At 38.7% G+C, this 24,929-nt stretch overlaps 2 protein-coding genes across 3 annotated transcripts; both read right to left on the bottom strand.

Moving 5' to 3' along the window:
• Window positions 1-297: 297 nt before the first annotated feature.
• Window positions 298-3,910, bottom strand: gcnt4a (glucosaminyl (N-acetyl) transferase 4a). 2 transcript variants are annotated; one of them, XM_058374442.1, is made up of 3 exons: window positions 3,821-3,910; window positions 3,457-3,581; window positions 299-3,101 (listed from the first exon to the last, which is right to left on the bottom strand). In XM_058374442.1, exon 3 carries the CDS (start codon window positions 3,098-3,100, stop codon window positions 1,802-1,804), a length of 1,299 nt encoding a protein of 432 aa, XP_058230425.1. In that variant the 5' UTR covers window position 3,101; window positions 3,457-3,581; window positions 3,821-3,910; the 3' UTR covers window positions 299-1,801. The 2 variants fall into 2 exon arrangements, with proteins under 2 accessions (XP_058230424.1, XP_058230425.1); XM_058374441.1 differs by lacking the exon at window positions 3,457-3,581 and having other exon boundaries at window positions 298-3,101; window positions 3,821-3,887.
• Window positions 3,911-4,493: 583 nt separating this feature from the next.
• On the bottom strand, window positions 4,494-24,046 carry ankrd31 (ankyrin repeat domain 31). The gene is made up of 15 exons (XM_058374614.1): window positions 24,002-24,046; window positions 23,670-23,734; window positions 20,420-20,507; window positions 19,835-20,066; window positions 19,657-19,697; window positions 19,139-19,324; window positions 18,838-18,980; window positions 18,625-18,756; window positions 11,089-11,197; window positions 10,705-10,932; window positions 10,071-10,135; window positions 8,388-9,975; window positions 8,048-8,206; window positions 7,826-7,968; window positions 4,494-4,726 (listed from the first exon to the last, which is right to left on the bottom strand). The coding sequence occupies exons 1-15, from the start codon at window positions 24,042-24,044 to the stop codon at window positions 4,718-4,720; spliced, it is 3,231 nt and encodes a 1,076-aa protein (XP_058230597.1). The 5' UTR covers window positions 24,045-24,046; the 3' UTR covers window positions 4,494-4,717.
• Window positions 24,047-24,929: the final 883 nt, after the last annotated feature.

The raw sequence follows: 24,929 nt of genomic DNA, 5'->3' as shown, positions 1-24,929 counted from the left end.
AAATTTATTGGTTGATTCATGGATCAAACACCAGTTGTGAATTTTGCCGTTAAGCACCTTGTTAGAGAACAGCAAGTTATGCAAAAAGTACTGAAACACCCAACACAGTTGGACATGTGCATTCAAAAGTGTAGAGAAGGTCGAATTAATTTCACCTGTAAAGGTTATAGTGCATTTTAGGTGCATCCTGAAATTTCACCCAAAAGCTGAATATCCTTAACTTTTTGTGAGTAGTGTATATATATATATATATATATATATATATATATATATATATATATATATATATATATATATGTATACAGGACCTGTATGAAGTACAGGACTAAATCTATAACAGAAAGACTAGCACAGAAGATTTGTTAATTGTTTTCACCTTTGTTTGAGGAATTCAATGTAGACAACTGCTAAAAAAGATCAGTATGGAGAACATCATGTACTTGATGGTAATGAGAAATTAATCATGCAATGAATCTAAAAGAAAGTTTATATAATAGATATCATGTGATTATCCCCCCAAATACATTTCTTGGCTTCCTTTTGTTGAAAAAGTACCTCTACATACCCATTGCTGCCCATGTATAGATGAACCATATGATGTAATTACAGAATTACAGAACTGTATTGAGAACAACAGCGTGATATATAGTCACTTAGCAGCAACACTTGGTATATAAAGGTTTATGCTATGATAGACATTTTTTTGCAGTTTTCAGCAGAAATCACAGGCAGGAAACACAGTGTCAAACACTACAACCTCAGTTCACAGCAACAGCAACTGAAAACCAACAATAACAGTTATCCATAATTTACAAAAGAAATATCTGGTTTAAGTTCTGGACATAGCAATAAAAATAAAATCTCTGATACTTTTACAGATATGAATAACTTTTATAATAAAAATCTGATTCATTGTGACTTTCAAAAATGTTTAAACTACATATGCTGAAATTAAAAAGAGAATGTCAACCTATATAAAGATTGACTAAATAGGTGTGACCAGAGCAGCTGACTGAAATAGACAGATGATTAATGCACAAGTACTAAATAACAGCTGAAAGGCATTTTAATGGCTATTGAGGTCAATTTCTTCTACTTTTTGCACATCCCTTAGCAAAAAAACATAAATATTGGCCCAAAGTGATACATTTAACAAAGCATTTCTCTTTACTATAAATTTATTAAAACAAGAGAAATATTCTTTCACCTAACTGTTCTTTAGTGAATTATGATTGTTGACTTTGGTTCCTGTTAGAAATCTTGCTAACTAATATTTTGTGTATGGAAAAAGCGTCATTGGTTTGTCTCACACATACAGACTGTCAATGCTCTACATGTGAAAGACTTATGAAAGAAAGGGTTATGAGACAATATCTGTATCTAAAACACAAAAAGGTCACTACAATAAGGAAACATTCATTTAAACCTATCTTTAGGAATAAATTATAATAGACAACTGAGGTAGAATATTGGGCACTCTATGAATGTGCTTTTTAATAAGATGTTTCATAGGTCTTTAGTAAGGCAACAATCTCTAAATGGGAGCTGAAAGGCACTTTAAATGGCCATGGATGTAAAGTTTTGGTTTGATGCAGATGGCAAAATGCTTTAATTATTTTTGTACTTTGTATTGTTTAGAACATTTCACCAGCATATGAAAGAAAGCCCTACACAAAACATTATGTTTTTGCTTTATAATAGGTGTCAGACAGTTTTAGTTGGAAACAAGAACAAAAGCATAAACCCCCTCTAGATCCCTAAATTAGGTCATAAATAAGGGTCTTCAATCCCTACTCCTCTTTTATAAAACTGTCTTCAAGCGATGTTGAAGTTTACTCTCTTCAAGTTTTTCCTCAAGACATTGAATGAGGACAGGGTCTACTTTGGGATCAAACTTGTTTGCAAACCAGTGGCCATAGTTCAAGAGCCACCTGAGTTCTGCAGCCCCATAAATGCAAACACTACGCATATGCATTCCAGTGCAAGGGGGGTACAAAGACCCTTCCAAATAGTTCCACTTTACCAGACGGGTTTTACTCTTTAAATCAGTCACATCAGGCTCTGCCCTTGGGATCTCTCCTGGCACACCGGGCACTCGTGCTAGTGTTGCCCAAAAGTGCTCATCTGGAGAGTAGGTGTCAGATGACCATTCTAAGAAGTCTTTTGCCAGTTGGCTAGTCTGAACATACCGGACAAAATCACGAGAAAGGACAAAGTAGGCACTTCCAATAAACATCTCAATGCCATGTGGTGGGGGGCTTTTAGGTATCGTAGTTCTAATGGGTAATTTCTGGTACTCATATGGAACATCTTTCAGTTCATGTTGAAAGCTGAAGCGTTGTTTTTTTAGCTCACTTGGTCGGCTTGACTCCAACATGTTTGCACCCTTCAGCTGTTTCAGTTCCTTCACCAGCTTGTAGTTAGACTTGAGTGGGAAGTCTTGCCCACAAAGATTGATAGCATACTTCCATCTGACCTCTGACCTCATTAGGTCTGACAGGCAATTGAGATCTGCACTAAGTCTTGTGATGTGTGCATACTGCACCGATTCCAGTTTGGAGGCAATAATTATGTTAGGGAAACATTTGGCCAGGTTTTTCACCCCTGCGATAAAAGATTTTGAGGACTTCTGATCATAATGAATGCAGTATATATTGTTTGGTGCATAGATGGCTCTGATAATCCTCTCTACCATGGGCATGTTCTTATGCACTACTAAAGAGTAGGCCAATGGAAAGTCACGCTCCTCGTCAGTCACCGAGATGCCATTATAACCTCTTGCAGATAGGTATTTTGGACAATCCTCAGTAAAGGACACAACACTCTCATCATCCAAATCCACAATGTCTCTGCGCCTTATCTCCAAAGACTTGCCAATTTCTACTGGATCCAGCTGATAAATGGCAGTGCAGTCAATGGCATCTTTGTTAGACTGAGAATTGGATGATCTTACTGTAATTCCATAGGGCTCAATGAAGAATCGTTTTTTCAATGAGACCTTTACGTAGACAAGCTTCAGCACACAAACAATGGACAATGACACAAAGAGCAAGTAGAGTTTGTGCCTCAGCTTATGTAAAGGACCACATCTCCCTTCCATTCTGTGGGCAGATAAAGAAGTAAATGTTGAGAAAAATTAATTCACACAACTTCACAGCTTATGAATAGCACATTACACTTGATCATTAAAAGATCATTTAAATTAAGATAAAACCAAAAGGGTTCACAAAACGAACAAACAACAACAACAAAAAACACTAGGACGCTACTGCCTATGATGTTTCCAAATTATTTAAGTTGCTGAGTCGAGACCTCCACACTTCGACTAATCTCTGAAAAATGTAGCCTTAAGTGCTGGTATTTTGCTATATATATTGACATGAATCATGCTGTACAAAAAAAACTATTTAAGATGATAGAGTAGTGTGTTATGTATGAAGCGGGTGAGAAACCCACCTTGCACACTCGCGCTGTCTCTTCTATTCTGTATGGTTCCATCAAAAACCTCTTGAACAGACTGGAGTAACAGTCCAGTGCCACTGTCCACTTTATATAAGGGTCACCACTTTTTAAGGGTAAACCTAAAACAAATATTATTAACAGAATGTGAATGTCCCAAAGTATTCACTAAGGATGAACGCACACTAGAAATCAGAAAAAAATAAAATGAAGAAGGCGCACAGTAGCTGCTTCTATCAGTTCACACACTTAAAGAGTCGGGTGCTGCATTAGATTCCGAATCAAATCGAAATGATTCGTCTTCCATGGCTCCTCGGATTTGTGATAACATTTTGCATGTTAATAGATGAAGAACACTTACGGTTTTAAGTGAGTCACTCCACTCGTCTCTCCCCTGCGTTTAAGTACAGAGAGAGTCATTTCCCCCAGCGCTTTTCTCCCGGACCTGAGGAGGGGCGGGGCTGGCAAAGCCGGGGCTGGCGGTGAGCGTGTCAAAGCCGAGAAGCAGGGAGGTACACAAGCTCAAGCCACACCCACAAAACATTGCAGACACCACTGCCACAGTTACTACACTGTATGACTGCGCTCTTTGGAAAAATGGTAATAGAAAATGTAAATTTGCTCAATAATAGATTAATATAGATTCAATATAGATCTAGACACCGTCCTCACGTTACTCACCGTCCTGACCTGTACTACAAACTGTACACTATATGTACCTCAACACTGCACAGGACTCTCAAACCTTATTACCTATACACTTTTAGTATTTCGTATTTCTTAGTATTTATTGCATGCCTTATTACCTATGTTTGTGGGTACTGCTGGAAGTTGCAAGTTTCCCGTTGGGATGAATAAAGTATCTATCTATCTATCTATCTATCTATCTATCTATCTATCTATCTATCTATCTATCTATCTATCTATCTATCTAAACTACTAAAATAACAATTATTAAGAAACACTCAATCCAAAGCCATTTTAGGTTGTCATCCAAAACCAGTTTAATTATCAAACATTTATTACATTCCAAAGAATCTATTAGAAACATTTTTAACCAAACATATCGCATGTCCAAAAAAGGAACGTTATTCAAAACGTTTTTATTGCCAGTTCCAGTATAAACTACCAAGCTTTTATAAGATCCAGTCATCACTGTTCATGAATGAATCCCAGTATCTGTCCATCATGTAGGATGGCAGGACCTCTTCTTCGCTAATCAGTCGGATGGAAGTGATGCTCATAAGAGTTTCATTTCTTAATGCTTCTGAAAAAAAAGAAAAAGAAAAAAAGAAACAACACATTGTGTAAATGGTTTAAGAAAGTCAAAATAAATCTGCAGCTGGTACTAATATTTAATATAACTTGATGTTCAGTGACTTCACTGAATGTTGGTCTAAACAAATTTTACACCAAATCAATTTTGGTGTCTGATATTTAATAATATTTATTTAATAATGACTTAATTGAATTTAAATATAATGACCGTGATTCAGATCACTGCTATTTAGGCCAGCAGAGAAGGCCTTGCTGGCCCTGACGGCCCATCACTGGTAAAACATTTAATCATAATACTTTATTGACAAGGATGTTTTACAGAGCAATAATCTAAAAACCTGTCTTTCCAATAAGACATTCAAAAGACATGAAACAAGACAAAATTAAACAGCCAATACTGTCAGTTGATAGGTCTAGTCTTACATTCCTCTGAACTACATACTTCCCTCATTATGTTTACTGCAGCTACACAATACTGTAATATACTTTCAATAATAAAATAAAAAAGCTGGGACTTCAAGGGGTTAAGAGACAAAGAAATGTTCACAATCTGACACTACTGGTCTTGAAGGGCATGTGGAAACTTGTGGACAGGCAAAGTAGACAAGACTGCAATATGTAAAGCAGGGTGCTACAACCCGAATTCAAATGTGTGTTTTTTTTATTCACAAAGACACCTCTATGTCTGAGGTAGACCTGGTGAAACCACACATGCTTGCAGGACTCTTTAAACAGAGACTGACTGAAAATTTCAGCCTGGTCAAAGTCAACAGCATGAAAGTTCTGTTAAAGAGGACTGTAGGCAAGTCAGTATACAGTAACAACAAACATCCTTTGCACCTATCTGGCTAGTTCCTTTTTTATAAACACTCATTTTCTGTTTATAAAAAGGGAGAGTCATGGCTTTACTTCCCTGTATTTTGTAGTTCCCAATGCTATACATATAAGAATCATAATTATATAATTACTTAACTAAATCACTGACTACCTTTTGTGAAAACTTTAGTCAATACCAATACAGCTAACTATTTTATACATTTCATTATTTAAATGAACAGAAATTAAAAAAGTTTTTTCACAAGCCCTTACTGATACCTGTCTGCTTCGGTTCAACCTCTTTAGGTGTTGCCTTTCTGGATTGCGGCTGACCATACTCAAGCTAAAAATGATTCAAATTGATAAAATGATTCATGATTAAATTATTATAAGCATTTGCATTATTGTAGCTGTTATTAATACATTTAACATACTGAATTTGGTGCAGCACCAGAACTGCTTCCTGCATCTCTCTTATCATCTCTCCTGGAGGAGGCAGATGGTTGACTGTGAACTTGATTATCTGAAAAAGCAACTTAAATTTCGTTGTGTAAATCTGATAAAAAAACAAAATGTCACTTACAGCTAAAATATGCTGCCTTTCTCAACTACACACATCTCTAGGAAAACTACACTACTCACAAAAAGTTAAGGATATTCAGCTTTTGGGTGAAATTTCAGGATGCACCTAAAATGCACTATAACCTTTACAGGTGAACTTAATTCGTACTTCTCTACACTTTTGAATGCACATGTCCAACTGTTCAGTGTTTCAGTACTTTTTGCATAACTTGCTGTTCTCTAACAAGGTGCTTAATGGCAAAATTCACAACTGGTGTTTGATCCATGAATCGACCAATAAATTTTCTGGTTCAATTAGAATTGGTATTTAAACAGTCCTCTTCATCATGCTGTTTACATTTTGACATCATGAGACCAAGACGACACCTAACAATTGATCAACAGTACCTCATCATTGTGAGGCTTCAAACAGGATGTTTGGGAAGAGGGAAGTGAGCCACTGAGCTTAGTGTCACAGAAAGGCATAGAAGTGGACGTCCTTTGGCCACATCCCACGTTGATGACCGCTTCATTGTGAACAATGCCCTGCGGAACCGGATGATGAATGCCACTCAGGCACATTTAAGGGAGGTGAGAGGCACTCAAGTGTCAGACCATTCGAAACCGTTTACATCAGCGTGGTCTTGTGAATGATACATCATTAATCCAGTCATTGTGACCCTGCGTGAACAACACAGGCCTAATTTCATCTTCATGGACGACAATGCTCCAGCTCATTGAGGTCGCACCATTAGGGAACGGCTCCTGGAGGCTGGGGTACCTCAAATGGAGTGGCCTGCAGTTTCTCCAGACCTGAATCCCATAGAAAACATATGGGATCAGCTGAGTCGCCGTGTAGAGGCTCGTAACCCTGCACCCCAGAACCTCAATGACCTGAGGACCGCCCTTCAAGAAGAGTGGAATGCCATGCCTCAGCAGACAATAAGTCGACTCGTGAACAGCATGAGACGTCGTTGTCAAGCTGTAATCGATGGTCAAGGGCACATGACAAATTATTGAGACAGTGACATTTTTTGTTGTGGTATACCCACCACTGTTGTTGGCTTTTGTTTCATTAAATTGTTTGAGATGAGGAAATCACCATTGCATGCTTCTACTTAAATGCCCTACTTTCATGATATAATATCACTGTAGCATGAACTTTCTACATTTTCCATAAATTTCACCCAAAAGCCAAATATCCTTAACTTTTTGTGAGTAGTGTATAATACCTTGCCAAATTTGTTCACGGTGCGAAATTTCAGAATCTTGTTTAAAAGATTCAGTTGGTTTCCCAGATATAACAGGAGGTTCTCTGAATGTCAGGAGCAGCTCTTTGATGATTTCTTGTTTTGCAAGGTCAAGTGCACTCTGTCCGAGTGAATTCTTATCATGAGGATTTGAGCCATACTGCAGAAGAAGCAACACCACCTATGAATGAACAGTGAGTTTTACAGCATGTGAAGGCAGTCACCTTTAAGTCAGGTCCAAGGGTAAAAAGATTTACATAAAAGCATAAAAGTAGTATTTATTAAACGCAAAGCAGAGAACAACCTGAATATTCTACTAAAATATAAATTATTGTAAAATATTCAATACTGTCCAGGCATTCCACATTTAACAGACTGCAACAAAATATTATACCAATGATATTTAAATCTCTAAAAGAAGGAGCACAAACAACAAAAAATTCTTTAGCAGTTTAGTTTACCTCATATTTACCCGACAGAACAGCATCGTGGAGAGGAGTGAATCCTTCCATCCCCCTGCTAGTAACATTTGCACCTGCACGCAAAAGTTCCTCCACCACATCTGGATAACCTTCAACACAGGCCTCATGTAGAGCTGTCCATCCTGAAAATGCAACACGAGTTATACATCAAGCAACAAGCATATTTCCAACACCCACTTTTGGGTTGTGCTTTTAGCTAACCTGCATTGTCAGAAATATTAATGTTTATTCCATCTTTAATGAGCCTTTTAACCTCTGGTAGGTTTCCTTTCTTGCAGGCTTGATGGAGTAGAGTCTCTCCCAAATAATTCTTTCTTTGGATGTTTCTTCTTTTATAACCTCTCCAGTTATAATTTGTAGCTGTACAGGAAGATTACAGATGTAAATAAATATACATAGTGCCAAAATACAGGTACTGCCATTTATATTTTCAGCTTACAGTTAGTGTGCTCGTATTTAGCATTTACTTAGTGTGTGTAATATATCACAGATTTCCATCAAGGAGAAATATCCAATACAAAAACAATCCTGTTTGAGTTACCTGCATTAAGCACAACAGTGTGGTTAGTCAGCATGCTGCGTTTATGTTTGGATCGCTTCTTTTTGCGCTGGCTCATTTTAGTGGTGTATGAGGCCTTTTCATTTCCCACAACTTTATGAAGTCCTGCACTCTCTGTACACTGATTGTTATCTGGTGTTGGAAGTAAACATAAGGGCTTTTGGGACAAATCTGTCAACATGCTGACAGAGCACTCTGTGCTCAATGGATCAGTTGTGCTACCTGTTGGTTCTCTCCTGCTATGCTCTTTACCAGTTTCACATGAATTATACTGCTTGTCCTGTCTTTCTCCCTCATAAGTGCTGACTACTGGGGCAGGATTTAACCTGGCTTGAAATGTCATGTCCTCTCTATCCCTGTAGGTGCTTTTTAACAGTTCCTGCTCTTCAATCACAGTGCAGTCTGAATCTGCAGAACTTTTAGCATCATCATTTTCAACAGCAGTATTACCATCTTTGGCACACACTAACGCTAATGAGACTGTAGGAATATTAGCATCTTGGGGAATCCTTCTACTACTATTAATATTGATTTCATTATCTTTTGGCCTTTCACTGCTTGGCACGCTATATAAAAGCAGTTTTTCCTCACATAAAGGGCTAGCTTGCAATTGTAAGGTACCATCTAGAGTGGTGCCACCACACTGCCTCTCATTGCATATAATGCCCGGAATGTCTGCAGAACTAACAGAACAATGACTAAAGGGACCTGGGTTTATTATATCATCCTGTTGTTGCGGTAGCTGTTTGATGGATTCATCTGGGTCATTACACTGACAATGAAGATTTTCAGGGAACAATTCAGTGAATATGTTTCCTTTGGATCCTTCAAACGCTTCTCCATTTGCAACACTGTTTTGAGAGTCTGTAAACCATTCTGAGGTAACACTATTACTGTTAAAGTAGGGTAGTGGCAAAGATGTTTGTTTTTCTTGGCCTTCTTCACAAGAAAGCTGGGTCCTTTTTAATGTTGAGTCAATTGAACAAACAGGTTTTAGCTGCTGAATGGTTGGTTTTAACTGCTCTATTGTCATTAAACCCAACTGAGACTCAGGATTACAGTTAAGTCCGTGGTCATGAATTAGCCCAAAAAGTAGAGATTGAGATGCGTTCGATTCAGAAGATTCTTCTAAAGGTAGCGATTGCTCATCTGCAAATGATCCACTGACTCTAATCTGACAGGACGTAAGTACAGGAATACTACATTCCTGATCCATGTTACTTTGAGCAGGTGAGAGATCACACGTATCTTCACAAACAGAGGGACTGGAAGAGAAATTTGTACATTCATTTTTGTTCAGTGCAGTAGCTCCATTTGCCATACTGACATTTCCAGTGTTTACAACAGACACACTGTTTAGATCAAAGTTGAGCAAATAATCTAAAAAGTTTTGATCGCTCGCCACTGTCATTCTTCGCATCCTTTTTTTGGCAACTCCAGAATAGTTCTCCTCTGCAAGATCTGTTTCATGATCACCACCAGAACCACCCAAGACAGCTTCATCAGTGTTCTCCCTGCACAAATCTTTCCAGTCATTTAGGTTTGTTTCATTTGCGCCTGAAACCAAACTCTGAGATAAACATATACAAATGAAACAATTACAGTAATTTGAAAAAGTAAACTGGTCTGGTCTATTTGTGTTAATATTCTCAATCCTGACATTACCTGATTTACAAGAAGCTCCTCATTTATGGTGATGTCATTTTCCATGATTGTTTCACCAACTACTCCTAAAATCATGAACATATTCAAATAAAACCTAATATGTTGACTCACTATGTGCTAATAAAACAAAATATGTTCCCACAGACTAAACCAAAAGTAGCCTTCCAATCACTCAGATAAAATTAGAGTATGGGTATGTGACTGTGGCAGCTTTCCAGACTGTATAAAATGCAGACTACTTAAAGAAAGCTAACAAGATTGCCAAGTTGGCACCACTGTTATTTTCTTCATGAAGTGTACTTAAGTTAAAAAAAAACACAATTATCCTGAACACTGAAAATATATTTTGCAAGTACTAGAAGGTACAGAAGTGACAAGTAAGGATGCATCATGTAGTATCATAAAGTAGCAGATAATACCATGTAAACTGATTCGAGCAAATGACAAAGCTAACAAAAATGCATAGTCATATCCTGTTAACTCTTTTTATAATGCTGTAACTTCAACCTGGAAATGAACAATTGTATAGTAAGATAATCATGAAAAAATCCACTCGATGAACTTATTTCTACCAGATTATTTCTGCAGATATCGCAGAGACATAGAAATTGCAGACAATTCTTATCATACTAACGGTCTGTGACTCCAGAGAAATCCTGAGTAGCACTTAAAGCCCAGTTTTCAGGTGATGGTGACTGAATCTCGGTGTAGTCCACAGTAATATCACTGTCGGGATCACTGTCTGGGCAAGATGTGGTGTCAAATCCTGGAGACTCTCGCTCTTGTACAGCTAAGGAGCCATCATTATCAGGGACTTTTGTTGGGTCTCTTAGTTGTGGCAACATTTGAGCTGTTGATTTTACTAAGAAATAAGGAGATAGCACAGCAAAGTGACAAACTGTTTTCTCTGTAACGTATAACAACAATATAATTATTAAATAAGCTAATATTGGACATTTAATGCTCATGTATTAAATACTACAAGTGCAATGTCTATTTCCACTGTGTTTCTGTATACCTTCATGATTTGCAGAGAAAGTGTCTGGACAAACAGCTGAACTACGTTCAGCATCACTGGTCTTCTGATCTTTTTCTGCTTTATCTATAGCAGCTGACTGTCTTGTCACCTGAGTGTCAAAAAAAATCATAAGAAGACAATCCTGTGCCAACATTTGAAAATATTTTTTCCCCTCAAAAAATGTTGAATCATAATTGGTAGAGCAGCTGTTTAGAAATCTATATTAATTGAATAATACAGATGAATGAATTAAACAAAATTCTTTATTAGATCTTAACCACATCATTACAAGTATTTGTGTCTGTTTATCCGTTACTAGATAACTTTGTATTAATTTTCATAGCACATATCATGTTTAGAATGATCTATTCAATAATTAAATAATATTCCCCTATTGAATAATAATAATAATAATATAGTGAAACTTCGGGTACCATCAACAGGTGCACTGTATGTAATTTAAAGCTGTTATGTTCATGTTGTCATTACATATCTAAGAAATCTAGTCTAGTGATTTGTGTATAAAGTAAGATGGAACATGGACAAATGTTAAGTTGCACAGACAGAGAAGTTAACACAGAGAGTACAGCCTTTCAAACACATTTTCCAATGCTGCATCATTACAGAACAGATTATAGTAGGTTACTTGAGATCTCTGTAGTTTTAAAGGCGTAGTAGATCCAGGCCAAGTTAATTAATGTGATCGCAGGCTAAGAAGACAGAGCTATTTGTTAAGCTTATTCATAGTCATAGTGCAACCCATTCACAAACTCTACAGGATCATTTAAAACACCCTTCACCGGAAAAAGACATAACATTGTATAGGACAGGAAAAAACAATCCTATCGTATGTTAGGATAGTTGAGCAATTATTAGGTTTGTTTATAGGAGGCTCGTCTGAGCAAAACATGGGCATGGCAGTCCAGCACATAGGTAGGCCATGGTGATTATGTCCACCACACAGTTGGCCAGCCTTTGCCTAGACAAAGGGAGATAAACAGCTGATCTGAGAATCAAATGGCAACGGTCCAGGCTAAATAATACCTTAGGGCACATACCAGACACAGCAAGAAACGCTCTGAAGGCTCACTTTCATTGAAAGCTGACTACTGGGGTGAATTACAGGGTGGTGGGGCATGTATTTACAGAAGACCAAACTAGATGCAATGTAATGTGAGGAGTGTCACAATATGATATGCATACTTTAGTCTCATCAGTTAATAGTACAACTCAATATGTTTACATGTATATCAGACTAAAAAATTGAGGAGCAATGGAAAGAAATACAAACAGATTTTCAGACTGACTATCTAGTAGAAACATTCCATGTTCCTGTAAATAATATAATTTTCGGTGTGTTTTAATATTGTTTTTCAATCAACTAGATATACTATACAGCTAAAAGTACATCATGCATATGGGTTTGATAATCAGGTGTCCACAAACTTTTGTTGGATAAAGGTTGTAGTATCCTGACATTTGTCCACCCTAATTCTACATCCATGGATATATGTGTGGACATGAATTCCAGACTAGAGTGCATTTAGAGGGTCTTTGTCATTTTGTTAAATTTAGTAATCTTTATGAGGCCCCAAAATGATGCATAGTCTGTGAAAAAAAATGTAACATCTCTAGATGGTGAGGTCAGTTGTGGAGCAGTATATGCTGACCCAGTCTGCTGTCCCAGATCTGGGTTACCACTTCCGGGTGCTGACAACACTCATACAGGTCTGACGTGTATTATGTATACAAAGACAGGGAGAGATAGATAGGCAATACAGTGATATTTATTACAAATACTATTCAAATCATTTGTTATTACTTGACTTTGTTGGATGGACTCAGTATGTGTATGCACACAGAGATCCAGGTGATTGTCTCCACTTCTGATAAGAAGGAAAACCAAACTGTACTTTAGAAATGTTACAAGTAAAGCACTTTGTTTGAAAATACACATCTACATGCATTATAGCTTTCCCCAAAATGTTTGCCATCTAATAAACGGTTAAAACAATAGCTTTTACGGCGTGACGGGAAAATGTAACAGTCATGCTAAAGAATTTGTAAATACATAGAGGTGACAGAGATAAAAGAAAGTGTCTTAGTCATCATCATGTGGGCTCACAATATTAATGCAATGTAAGCACAAAACCATTACCCTGTGTAATGAGGAATTACAATGTTTTTTTTTTGTAGTCCATATTTTCTCAACAAAACATGCTATGAATGAGGACATGCCTCCTACATCAGGAAGAAGAATTCTATACTACTTTAATACTAAAGCCATGCTCAGGGACATCTCTATTCAACCTGCGATTTTCCAGGCTCGTTTGCATGTAAATTTTAGCACAACTCATAAGAATGTTATCTTCTATATATTTATATTTGGAAATGAAAAATCTAGATTTTTATTCATCTATATGGCTAACTTGCAAATCCTGCTTTCTGGAATCTACCCCAGGAAGGAAAGCTCTGCCTTAACGGAGTAGAAAACAAGCCTAGAACTACTGCAGAGTTATTGATGGATCTTTTGGAAGCAATAGCAGAAAAGTCTGGCGTTCAACCAAAAGCTTCTATCACAACTGACAATGGCTTACACTGCGAAACAGCCTAAGGAAATTAAGCTAATAAAAAGCTTCTTTTACTGTTTGAGAAGTAATTGTTTCGCTAGATAGACTGCGGTATAATTTACTATCCTTTTCAGGATCCATACCGTAACATTCTTTTGTACAGAATATAGGCAGAAAATAAAACAAATAAAAAAACTGCTGTATAAATGTTCGTTTGGATGCAGCTTTCAAATGTGCTGTTTGGAGAAATAGAGAGCAACTGCGTGCCTTACAAATTAAATCAGTTACAGCACTGAAACATTTCTACTCAGTTATGGGATTGAATATATGTCATATCTTTACTTATGTACATATTTATTGCATAAATGGCCAGTAGTTAAAGTGTGTTTTTCCGAGCAACAAATTGGTTCTCTATGGTCATGAAGATTACATCAAGATTCCAGTTTATTAAGTAATATGTATTTGCCAAATTAAACGTATTATTTGATATATAATGCATTTAAATTTTGCTTACAAATGCTGACAGGCAATGAGGGACTGAATGCACAAGACTAACACCTGCAAACCTTATTTTTAATGTGAATATATTTAATATTTTAATATAATTTGATGTTATTTCTGTCATAGTTGGACAGCTATGGTATTAGATATGATATATAGATATCTTATACACTTCAGGCATACTTTAAAGATCCCTTAGAACTGTACTGTTGTACAATTTCTTCCCTCTTGCACATTACTGACATCCGCTTTATTTGCACTCTCACTAGAATATGTTAGTTACACGTTGTTGGCACCTACTGGATATATTTAGAACTGCAGTAATAAACATTTCTGCCAGTTTGTGCCAGTCTTAAACAGCACAAGAGACTGGAAAAAGAACAACATTAAAAATAAATAAATAAATAAATAAATTAATTAACATGTACAGTTATACTATTGTTTGTTTATACTGCAGTGGACAGTTGTCTGCTCACCAGAGGTGGACAGTAAAGAAGTATACTTACTTGAGTAGTGTACTTAAGAACACTTTTTGACTATCTGTACTTTACTTGAGTATTATTTTTTTGGAAACTTTCTGTCAAGGTCATTGAGTAGAAAGTAGTTACGTTAATCAGAGGATGACTTTTTTTCACTCTTGTAGCATCACGTGTCGTGAAGTTTAGTGTTTTTCCATCATTTTTTGAACTCTGATCAATTGGTGACAAAATGGATGAAGACAGATCATCTGTGCATCCATGGCCATACTTAGACATTATGTTCCAGTTTTTAGAAAAGAGTAAAGATTCTTTTCATTTTAAATGTTTGCTTTGTTTACCGAAAACAAACCACATCGCAGCCTACAAAAACTCTCCATCCAACCTGCGGAAGCATATTGAGGTATGTATACTTTTAATTTCTGGTAAAAGCTGGAAATGGATATTGCCTGTGCCATGAAATATGTATGGTAAGTGAAATATTTTTTTATGTATTTGTTTGCCTAGTTGCCACCAGCGCATTGGTAATGATGTTATTTAACACTCAAAAACGTATGCTGCGTCCAAATTCTCATAATATCTGTCCTAAATAATATTCGAAAATAGAATTAGTATGCCCCAAATCATAGTATGCTGAAAAGAGTATTAAAAAAATCCCGGATGGTCTACTACTTCCCGTAGAAATTCGAAGTGCAGAACGCTCCACACTCTAACGGGTAATATTGCCCACAATGCATTGTACGCAGGAGGGAGGAACCTTGAGAACGGTGTAAATGCATATTAAAACGGTGTAAATGAAATGTGGAAATACATATAACTTGTATAAAATGCGAACAGTAAATTATATTGGATAAATAAGAATGAATCTAAATGTGAAATGCTTTGTTTATGATGAGTGTGTGTAGCTACATTTACTTTTTACTTTTGATACTTAAGTACTTTTAAAAACAAGTACTTCTGTACTTTTACTTTAAAACTACTAGTAAAAATCTGTCTTTACAACTTTTACTTGTAATGGAGTAATGTTTGACCAGTCGTATCTGTACTTTTACTCAAGTAAGGAAGTTGTGTACTTTGTCCACCTCTGCTGCTCACAAACATACACTGATCAGCCATAACATTATGACCACCTGCCTAATATTGTTTCCCCCCTTTTCCTGCCAGTCGAAGGCATGGACTCCACTAGATCCCTGAAGGTGTGCTGTGGAATCTGGCACCAAGATTTTAGCAGCAGATCCTTTAAGTCCTGTAAGTTGCGAGGTTGGGCCTCCATGGATCGGACTTGTTTGTTCAGCACATCCCACAGATGCTCGAGTGGATTGAGATCTGGGGAATTTGGAGGCCAAGTCAACACCTCAAGCTCGTTTTTGTGTTCATCAAACCATTCTTGAACCATTTTTGCTTTGAGGCACGGCACATCATCCTGCTGAAAGAGGCCACAGCCATTAGGGAATACCGTTTCCATGAAAGGGTGTATATGGTCTGAAACACTGCTTAGGTAGGTGGTACGTGTCAAAGTAACATCCACATGGATGGCAGGACCCAAGGTTTCCCAGCAGAACATTGCCCAAAGCATGACACTGCCTCCGCTGGCTTGCCTTCTTCCCATAAGCGCATCCTGGTGCCATGTGTTCCCCAGGTAAGTGATGCACACGCACCCGGCCATCCACATGATGTAAAAGAAAACGTGATTCATCAGACCAGGCCACCTTCTTCCATTGCTCTGTGGTCCAGTTCTGATGCTCACATGCCCATTGTTCTATTGTTCTGATCCAGTCATCTAGCCATCACAATTTAGCTCTTGTCAAAGTCGTTCAAACCCTTACGCTTTCCCATTTTTCCGGCTTCTGACCCATCAACTTTGAGGACAAAATGTTCACTTGCTGCCTAATATATCCCACCCAATAATAGGTGCCATGATGAGGAGATCATCAGTGTTATTCACTTCACCTGTCACTGCTCATAATTTTATGGCTGATCTTTGTATATAAAAATTATTTCATTTATTACTTACATTTTTTTTCTGGATTTTTCCTCTAATAAAAATGTCAGATGAGTCAATACACATATTAATCTTGACTGACTGTCAGTGGCACAGGTGTTTTGAGCTCTCAGCTTGAAAGAAGTGCTGATGCATCAGCCTTGTTTTCTGTTGTGGTAAATCACACACTCACCCTTTGAACTACAACAAACTATCAGCATGTACTGTCCACCTATGCCAGTACATCAGTATGTCAGTCACAGCATAACGTCTATGCTGCTAGTGGCAATAATGTGAGACTCGCCACATACCAACTACTACTCCACTGAGTTGTGCATTGTATTTAATACCTTGTGTTGTATTTATTGTATTGTCTTCATTGTTTGCATTTGTGGTAATGTCTATATGCAGTGCCACTTTGTCTCCCACAATTTTTGTACTGTATATTATGTACACTGCAGCCCATGACTTCTGTAATGTCTGTGTTGGAAAAAGGCATTTCTTTCTACTGTATACTGGCTAGAATGACAATACAACTTTTTAATATCTAAATCAGCAATCAGATACTGGGCTATGTCTGTAGTGCCTTCTACAAACCCCAATTCCAATGAAGGTGGGACGTTGTGTAAAACGTAAATAAAAACATAATACAATGACCTGCAAATCCTTATTGACCCATAATCAGTTGAAAACACCATAAAAGACAAGCAAGGATGGGCTGCGGTTCACACCTTTGTGAACAAATAGCAAATACTCCAACAGTTTAGGAATGACATTCCTCAACATACAACTGCAAAGAAGTTAGGTATTCCATCATCTACAGTCCATAATATCATCAGAAGATTCAGAGAATCCGGAGAAACCTCTGCACGTATGCGGCAAGGCCGAGAAACAACACTGAATGGCCATGACCGTCGATTCCACAGACGGCAGTGAATTAAAAACAGACATCATTCTGTAAAGGATATTACCACGTGGGCTCAGGAACACTTTGGAAAACCGTTGTCAGTTAACACAGTTCGTCACCACATCTACAACTGCAAGCTTAAAATGTACAATGCAAAGTGCAAGCCATACATCAACAACACCCAGAAACGCAGCCGGCTTCTCTGGGCCCGAGCTCATCTGAGATGGACTGACGCAAAGTGTGCTGTGGTCTGACAGGTCCACATTTCAAATTGCTTTTGGAAATCATGGATGCTGCATCCTCCGGCCTAAGGGGAAAAGGACCATCCAGATTGCTATCAGAGCAAAGTTCAAAAGCCAGCATCTGTGATCGTATGGGGCGTGTGCTAGTGCCCATGGCATGGGTAACCTGCATATCTGTGAAGGCACCATAGATGCTGAAAGGTTCATACAGGTTTTGGAGCAAAATATGCTGCCATCCAAGCGACATCTTTTTCAGGGATGTCCTTGCTTATTTTACCAAGATAATGCCAAGCCACATTCTGCATGTTACAACAGCGTGGCTTCGTATTAAAAGAGTACGGGTACTAGACTGGCTTGCCTGCGGTCCAGACCTGCCTCCCATTGAAAATGTGTGGTGCATTATGAAGTGCAAAATACGACAACGCAGACCCTGGACTGTTGAGCAACTGAAGTCATACAGCAAGCAAGAATGGGAAAAGAATTCCATTTACAAAGCTCAAAAAATTAGTGTCCTCAGATCCCAAATGCTTATTGAGTGTTGTTAAAAGGAAAGGTGATGTCCAAGCTCTTTTGGAATGTGTTGCAGGCATCAAAATCAAAATGAGTGAATATTTGCAAGACACAATCATGTTTATCAGTGTGAACATTGCACATTGTGGTGTTTTCAATTGAATATGGGTTAACAAGGATTTGCTGGTCATTGTATTCTGTTTTTATTTACGTTTTACACAATGTAACCAAATTCATTGGAATTGGGATTTGTAAAATTGCACATTGAACTGTAAAAACATACAAGGACCATCATACTAAGTATGTTGCCAAGCATGCTATCTTTTGCTGAAAGCTAACCATTACTTACCCTACAAGCCTTAGCCGCATATTGCCTCAGCAGTTTTTCTACATTCTTGTCTTGACTGCGGTCTATGGCACTGTCACCCTTCTGATTCTTCAATAACGGATCAGCGCCGTACTTTAACAGCAGCTGAACAAGCTAGATTCATAAAAGACCATATTTAAAAAAAGACTACAATAGTACTAGAGTATTGGTCCAGAGACTGCTGAAACCACACACCTTAAAGTCACCAAGTTGTACAGCATCGTGTAAAGGTGTGATTCCTTCAAGACCTACAGAATTGACTAGGGCTCCAGCTTCAATTAGAATTTTTGCAGCCTTGCAATTCTGTCCCAATACTGCCTCATGGAGTGGGGTCCAACCTGAAATAAGTAGAGGAATAAGCCTTAAATCCGGTATCAATGCACATATCGTGATCAATAAGCAAAAGGCATAAATCTCTCAGAGCTGTAGAAGCATCCCTACTTTAGACACGGTTTAATGTGAACAGGTTTTTGGATTGTGTTATTCTATACTACACCTGCATTATCTGCCAGGTTGACAGAGGCACCAACTTTAATTATGTCCTTCAGAGACTGAAGATCTCCTTTCATCACAGCAAGATGGAGGTGTGTCTCTCCAAATTTGTTTCGTCTATAGATGTCCTGTAATCTTACGACTTTTTGTTTGCCACTTGTTGGTATTTTAATTGTTCTACCACAAATGCCTAAATCAAATGGTAAACAAATAACACATCTACTCATAATCACATCTCTTTTCATTGTCGTATCACACTGAGCTGGGAATCTGTGAGAGCTTCAAGCTGTTAAATTACAAATGCACTGTGCAGAAACACTGTGTTGCTCAGAATATTCTTCACTTGTATTCTGTGTTAAATACCTAAAGGCAGACACTCATTGTTGATCGTGTTATGACAAACAGTACTGATGAATGCAAACAGTGCTATAATATAAACAATGCAGGAGGAGGCACCTGCTCCTGGTCTTTGCTGACCTCTCATGGACAGATGAGATAAGTCAGCACTCTTTAAAGGCTCACCTTTTTCAGGAGATAAATTCCTACATCTTGGCTTCTTTGACCTAAACATAGAAAAGATCATCAATATTAAATAAACTGACAAATATGATCCTGTAGTAATATATTACTAGTGGATTACTATCAGTCAGATATGTAAGTCTCTCGGTTAGTAGATTATTGTCTGTGAAACCTAACAAACCTGCTTTTAGAAATGCTGCCTTTTTCCTTGTTTATTTTAGACATTGCTTGTACATGTTCTCTTGCACTTCTCTGACTGTCTACTGCACTCGGTCCACTGCAGACACACTGTGACAGACCATGTGTAAACAGACATTTGGGATGTTGACCTGAGGTAGTAGGGTATGACTGAAGTTGTTTGGCATTTGTATTGATTTTTTTGGATTCTGAAGTCACTGAAGTCGCTGGGCTCCCTGCAGCAACACCACAATTAATCACTAGCAATAAAACCAAGAAAGACATAGTACATATCAACACAATGACAAACAGCCACTAGGTGGAGTAATTTGTTTAAATTGCAAAGAATCATACATTTCACAAAGTGTAATATATTTGAGTATTTATGTGCATGACAAGGATAAACTGCATCAAATCCAGATGTAGAGTTGGGAAGCGACTATGCTAGTTGCAGCACCTCCATGCAATCCTAATAATATCTTTTTTCTAGGTGCAAGCAAGTTATTTTATATTAGTATATTGGCACTTTTTTAATATCATCTGGTCTTTGAGTTTGTCTGTCAGCACAAGCTTCTGTACTAACATGTACCTTTTGATTGGTCCATTATTGTTGACCCCTCATCCTCCTCGCAAATAGTGTTCTGACTTGGTGAGTCCATCAATAGGCTGTCTCTAATCTGTAAAGATTACAACACAAGTATTACAATATATTTTTATTAGATTTGCAATATTCAGCTGGCTCTTCTTCTTCTTTCGGCTTTTCCCTTCAGGGGTCGCCACAGCGAATCATCTCTCTCCACCTATCCCTATCTTCTGCATCCTCAACACTTACACCCACTAGCTTTGTATCCTCATCTATTACATCCATATACCTCCTCTTTGGCCTTCCTCTTTTCCTCCTGCCTGGCAGCTCCATGTCCAACACTCTCCTACCAATATACTCACTCTCCCTCCTCTGGACATGTCCAAACCATCTTAACCTGGCCTCTCTAACTTTGTCCCCCAAACATCCAAAATGAGCCGTCCCTCTGATGTACTCGTTCCTAATCCTGTCCAACCTTGTCACTCCCAAAGAGAACCTCAACATCTTCAGCTCTGCTACCTCCAGCTCTGACTCCTGTCTCTTCCTCAGTGATACTGTCTCTAAACCATACAGCATGGCTGGTCTCACCACTGTCCTGTACACCTTCCCCTTGATTCTTGCTGAAATTTTTCTATCACACAGAAGTCCAGACACCTTTCTGCACCCATTCCAACCTGCCTGCACTCACTTCTTTACCTCTTTCCCACAGTCTCCATTATTCTGGACTGTTGACCCCAAGTACTTAAACTCCCATACCTTCTTGACCTCTTCACCCTGTAATCTTACTGTTCCACTTCCCTCCCTGTCATTCACACACATGTACTCAGTCTTACTACGACTGACTTTCATTCCTCTTCTCTCCAGCGCAAACCTCCACCTCTCCAGGTTTTCCTCCACCTGCTCCCTGCTCTCACTACAGATCACAATGTCATCTGCAAACATCATTGTCCAAGGAGACTCCTGTCTGACCTCCACTGACAACTGGTCCATCACCATAGCAAACAGGAAGGGGCTCAGGGCCGATCTCTGATGCAGTCCCACCTCCACTTTGAACTCCTCTGTCTGACCTACAGCACACCTCACCACTGTCCTGCTCCTCTCATACATGTCCTGCACCACTCTGACATACTTCTCTGCTACTCCTGACTTCCTCATACAGTACCACAGCTCTTCTCTTGGCACCCTGTCATACGCTTTCTCCAAGTCTACAAACACACAGTGCAACTCTCACTGACCATCCCTATACTTCTCCATCAACATTCTCAGAGCAAAAATTGCATCTGTTGTGCTCTTTCTGGGCATGAAGCCATTCTGCTGCTCACAAATTTCCACTACCTTCCTTAACCTAGCTTCCACTACTCTTTCCCATAGCTTCATTGTATGGCTCATCAACTTTACCCCCCTATAGTTGCTGCAACTCTGCATGTCACCCTTATTCTTAAAGATCGGCACTAATACACTTCTCCATTCCTCAGGCATCTTCTCACTCTCTAAAACCCTGTTAAACAGACTAGTTAAAAATTCCACTGCCGCCTCTCCTAGACACTTCCAGACCTCCACCAGGATGTCGTCAGGGCCAACTGCCATTCCAATTTTCATTCTCTTCAAAGCCTTCCTGACTTCATCCTTTCTAATCTTATTTACTTTTCTGTTCCACAGAGTTCACCCCCTACTTTTTTCCCCTCTCATTTTCCTCATTGATCAGCTCTTCAATGTACTCCTTCCATCTCCTCTGTACACTCTCCTCACTTGTGAGCACCTTTCCATCTCTATCCTTAATAACTCTAACTTGCCGCACATCCTTCCCATCTCGATCCCTCTGCCTAGCTAACCTGTACAAGTCCTTCTCTCCTTCTCTAGTGTCAAACTTAGTGTACAACTCATCATACGCCTTCTGCTTGGCCTCAGACACCTCCCTCTTCACTCTGTGCTGTAACTCCTTGTATTCCTGTCTCTTCAGTCTTGTCCATGTCCCACTTCTTCTTGGCTAACCTCTTCCTTTGAATACTATCCTGAACTTCCTCATTCCACCAACAAGTCTCCTTATCTTCTTTCCTCCTTCCAGATGACACACCCAGCACCTTTCTTCCTGTCTCCCTGATCACTTCTGCTGTAGTTTCCCAGTCATCTGGCAGCACTACCTGACCACCCAGAGCCTGCCTCAACTCCTGTCTAAATTCCTCACAACATTCCTCCTTTTTCAGCTGGTTATTCTGGGGTATAAATAATCACAAACAATGCCAATCATAAACACACTTGTGGTCACAACATATTTAACTATACACCAGGATAATACACTATATGAGAAATAGTTTTTAGACACCTGTCCATAACATTCATATGCATGTTGAACGTCCCATTCCAGATTTGTTGCCCCTATGCCATCACAATATCCTCAACTCTTCAATCTTCCATTAGATTTTCGAGTGGCTGTGAGGATTTGTGTTCATTCAGTCACATTAACACAAGAGCATTATTATAAAGTCAGGCACTGATTCCGGGCGAGAAGGCCTGGGGTAAGGCCACTTGAGTTGTTTCATTCCAACTCTGGCAAGCCATGTCTTCAGGGAGCTAGTGTTGTGCACTGTCAGGCTAGAACAGGCCTTCTTCAGAAGAAATAATACTGTATAGTAAAAAAGTAGTATAGTAATACTGAAATATATTCATATTTAATACAAAATACACCGATCAGGCATAACATTATGAGCAGTGACAGGTGAAGTGAATAACACTGTTGATCTCCTCATCATGGCACCTGTTAGTGGGTGGGATATATTAGGCAGCAAGTGAACATTTTGTCCTCAAAGTTGATGTTTTAGACGAAGGAAAAATGGACAAGCGTAAGGATTTGACAAGGGCCAAATTGTGATGGCTAGATGACTGGATCAGAACATCTCCAAAACTGCAGCTCTCGTGGGGTGTTCCCAGTCTGCAGAGGTCAGTATCTGTCAAAAGTGGTCTAAAGTGGAACAGTGCTGAACTGGCGACAGGGTCATGGGTGACCAAGGCTCACTGATTCACATGGGGAGTGAAGGTTGGCCCGTGTGATCCAATGCAACAGACAAGCTACTGTTGCTTAAACTGCTAAAGAAGTTAATGCTGTTTTTGATAGAAAGGTGTCAGAATACACAGTGCATGACGGGTCACACAATATTAAGCAGGTGGTCATAATGTTATGCCTGGTCGGTGTATGGGTATAATGACCAGGTGTCTACATTTAAGCAAATAGTTATGTTTTTTTTTAAGTGCAAGTTACCTGACTGCTAGCAACTGGCCTCCCTACCCCTCTCACAGCCAAAAGACCAATCTCTGGAGAAATTCCTGGAGAGAAATGGTTGGTGAAACAGAAAAGTAAGTATGCCTAATACTTTATTACGCAGCAAACCAGTCGGTGAACCTCCAGAGAACAGCAAAATAACCTTTTGTCAAAAACATGGACCTGTCATATTCTCTCCTTTTTTTTTTTTTTTTTTTACCATACCTGAGGCTGTAAATGGCGGAGAATATTTTGCAAAGAAGGTATTTTACGACTGCTCCTAAAATGCTAATGTAATTTGTCCACATGTTGAGATGGTGTAATGAGTTTACCGCAGTGAGCAGTGGACCGTGGAGGAGTGAGAGTACCCAACATCAGCAGCCTGTGTACATAACAAACACGGATAAATGGCTCCTAATATATGAAAGATTTATCTAGGATATCTGACTGCTTACTTTGTACTAAATAAAAAATGTCTTTCAGTTTTATTATAAAGTCAGATACATAAATACACTGTCTGCTAGCTGGCTTCTACTGAATTAGCCAGCCGCTTTTGAGCTGGAAGCTAACTGTGTAGTTAGCATTACCGATTCATGTACAACTTCTCATCTGCTTCTTCACTCTCCGGTTCTGTAGTAACTACATCTTCGTTGTCTATACCGGATTCCATCGTTATTAATCAATTTATCTAGTCAGCAACAGGACTTTTAATTAGTTTTTAATTAACACGTCTCCGTCTCTTTTGTGCCCTCAGCAAGCTCGCGACCACGCGCGCGCCAAACTGATCCTAGGGAAAGCGCGAGGACGGAGCTGCTCTGATTGGCTTGGCGCGCGCAGCTGTGGCACTTTCTTGCCTCGGTTAATCTGTTACTGTGCATTGTGTACTGCATTTTAATTCATTTGCATGGGAGAAAGAAAAGAAGAAAAAAGCCAAGTCAAGAGACATAAAGCTTTTATATATACAGTATCTCACAAAAGTGAGTACACCCCTCACATTTTTGTAAATATTTTATTATATCCTTTCATGTTTCAACACTAAAGAAATGACACTCTGCTACAATGTAAAGTAGTGAGTGTACAGCCTGTATAACAGTGTAAATTTGCTGTCCCCTCAAAATAACTCAACACACAGCCATTAATGTCTAAACTGTTGGCAACAAAAGTGAGTACACCCCTAAGTGGAAGTGTCCAATTTTGGCCCAAAGTGTCAATATTTTGTGTGGCCACCATTATTTTCCAGCACTGCCTTAACCCTCTTGG

This window comes from Hemibagrus wyckioides, linkage group LG22 (genome assembly GCF_019097595.1).
Source record: "Hemibagrus wyckioides isolate EC202008001 linkage group LG22, SWU_Hwy_1.0, whole genome shotgun sequence".
NCBI classification, from domain to species: domain Eukaryota; kingdom Metazoa; phylum Chordata; class Actinopteri; order Siluriformes; family Bagridae; genus Hemibagrus; species Hemibagrus wyckioides.
The sequence above is the reverse complement of the archived record's forward strand: the minus strand, read 5'-3'. Positions and strand labels throughout refer to the sequence as shown.

Coding starts and splice junctions, on each gene's coding strand:
- gcnt4a (XM_058374441.1), bottom strand. CDS start 3,879: ATGACTCTCTCTGTACTTAAACGCAGGGGAGAGACGAGTGGAGTGACT. Junction 3,102..3,820: donor GGAGTGACTCACTTAAAACC/GTAAGTGTTCTT, acceptor ATCTGCCCACAG/AATGGAAGGGAGATGTGGTC.
- ankrd31 (XM_058374614.1), bottom strand. CDS start 24,044: ATGTTGGGTACTCTCACTCCTCCACGGTCCACTGCTCACTGCG. Junction 20,508..23,669: donor GGCCAGTTGCTAGCAGTCAG/GTAACTTGCACT, acceptor TAATCTTTACAG/ATTAGAGACAGCCTATTGAT. Junction 19,698..19,834: donor GGCAGCATTTCTAAAAGCAG/GTTTGTTAGGTT, acceptor TTCTATGTTTAG/GTCAAAGAAGCCAAGATGTA.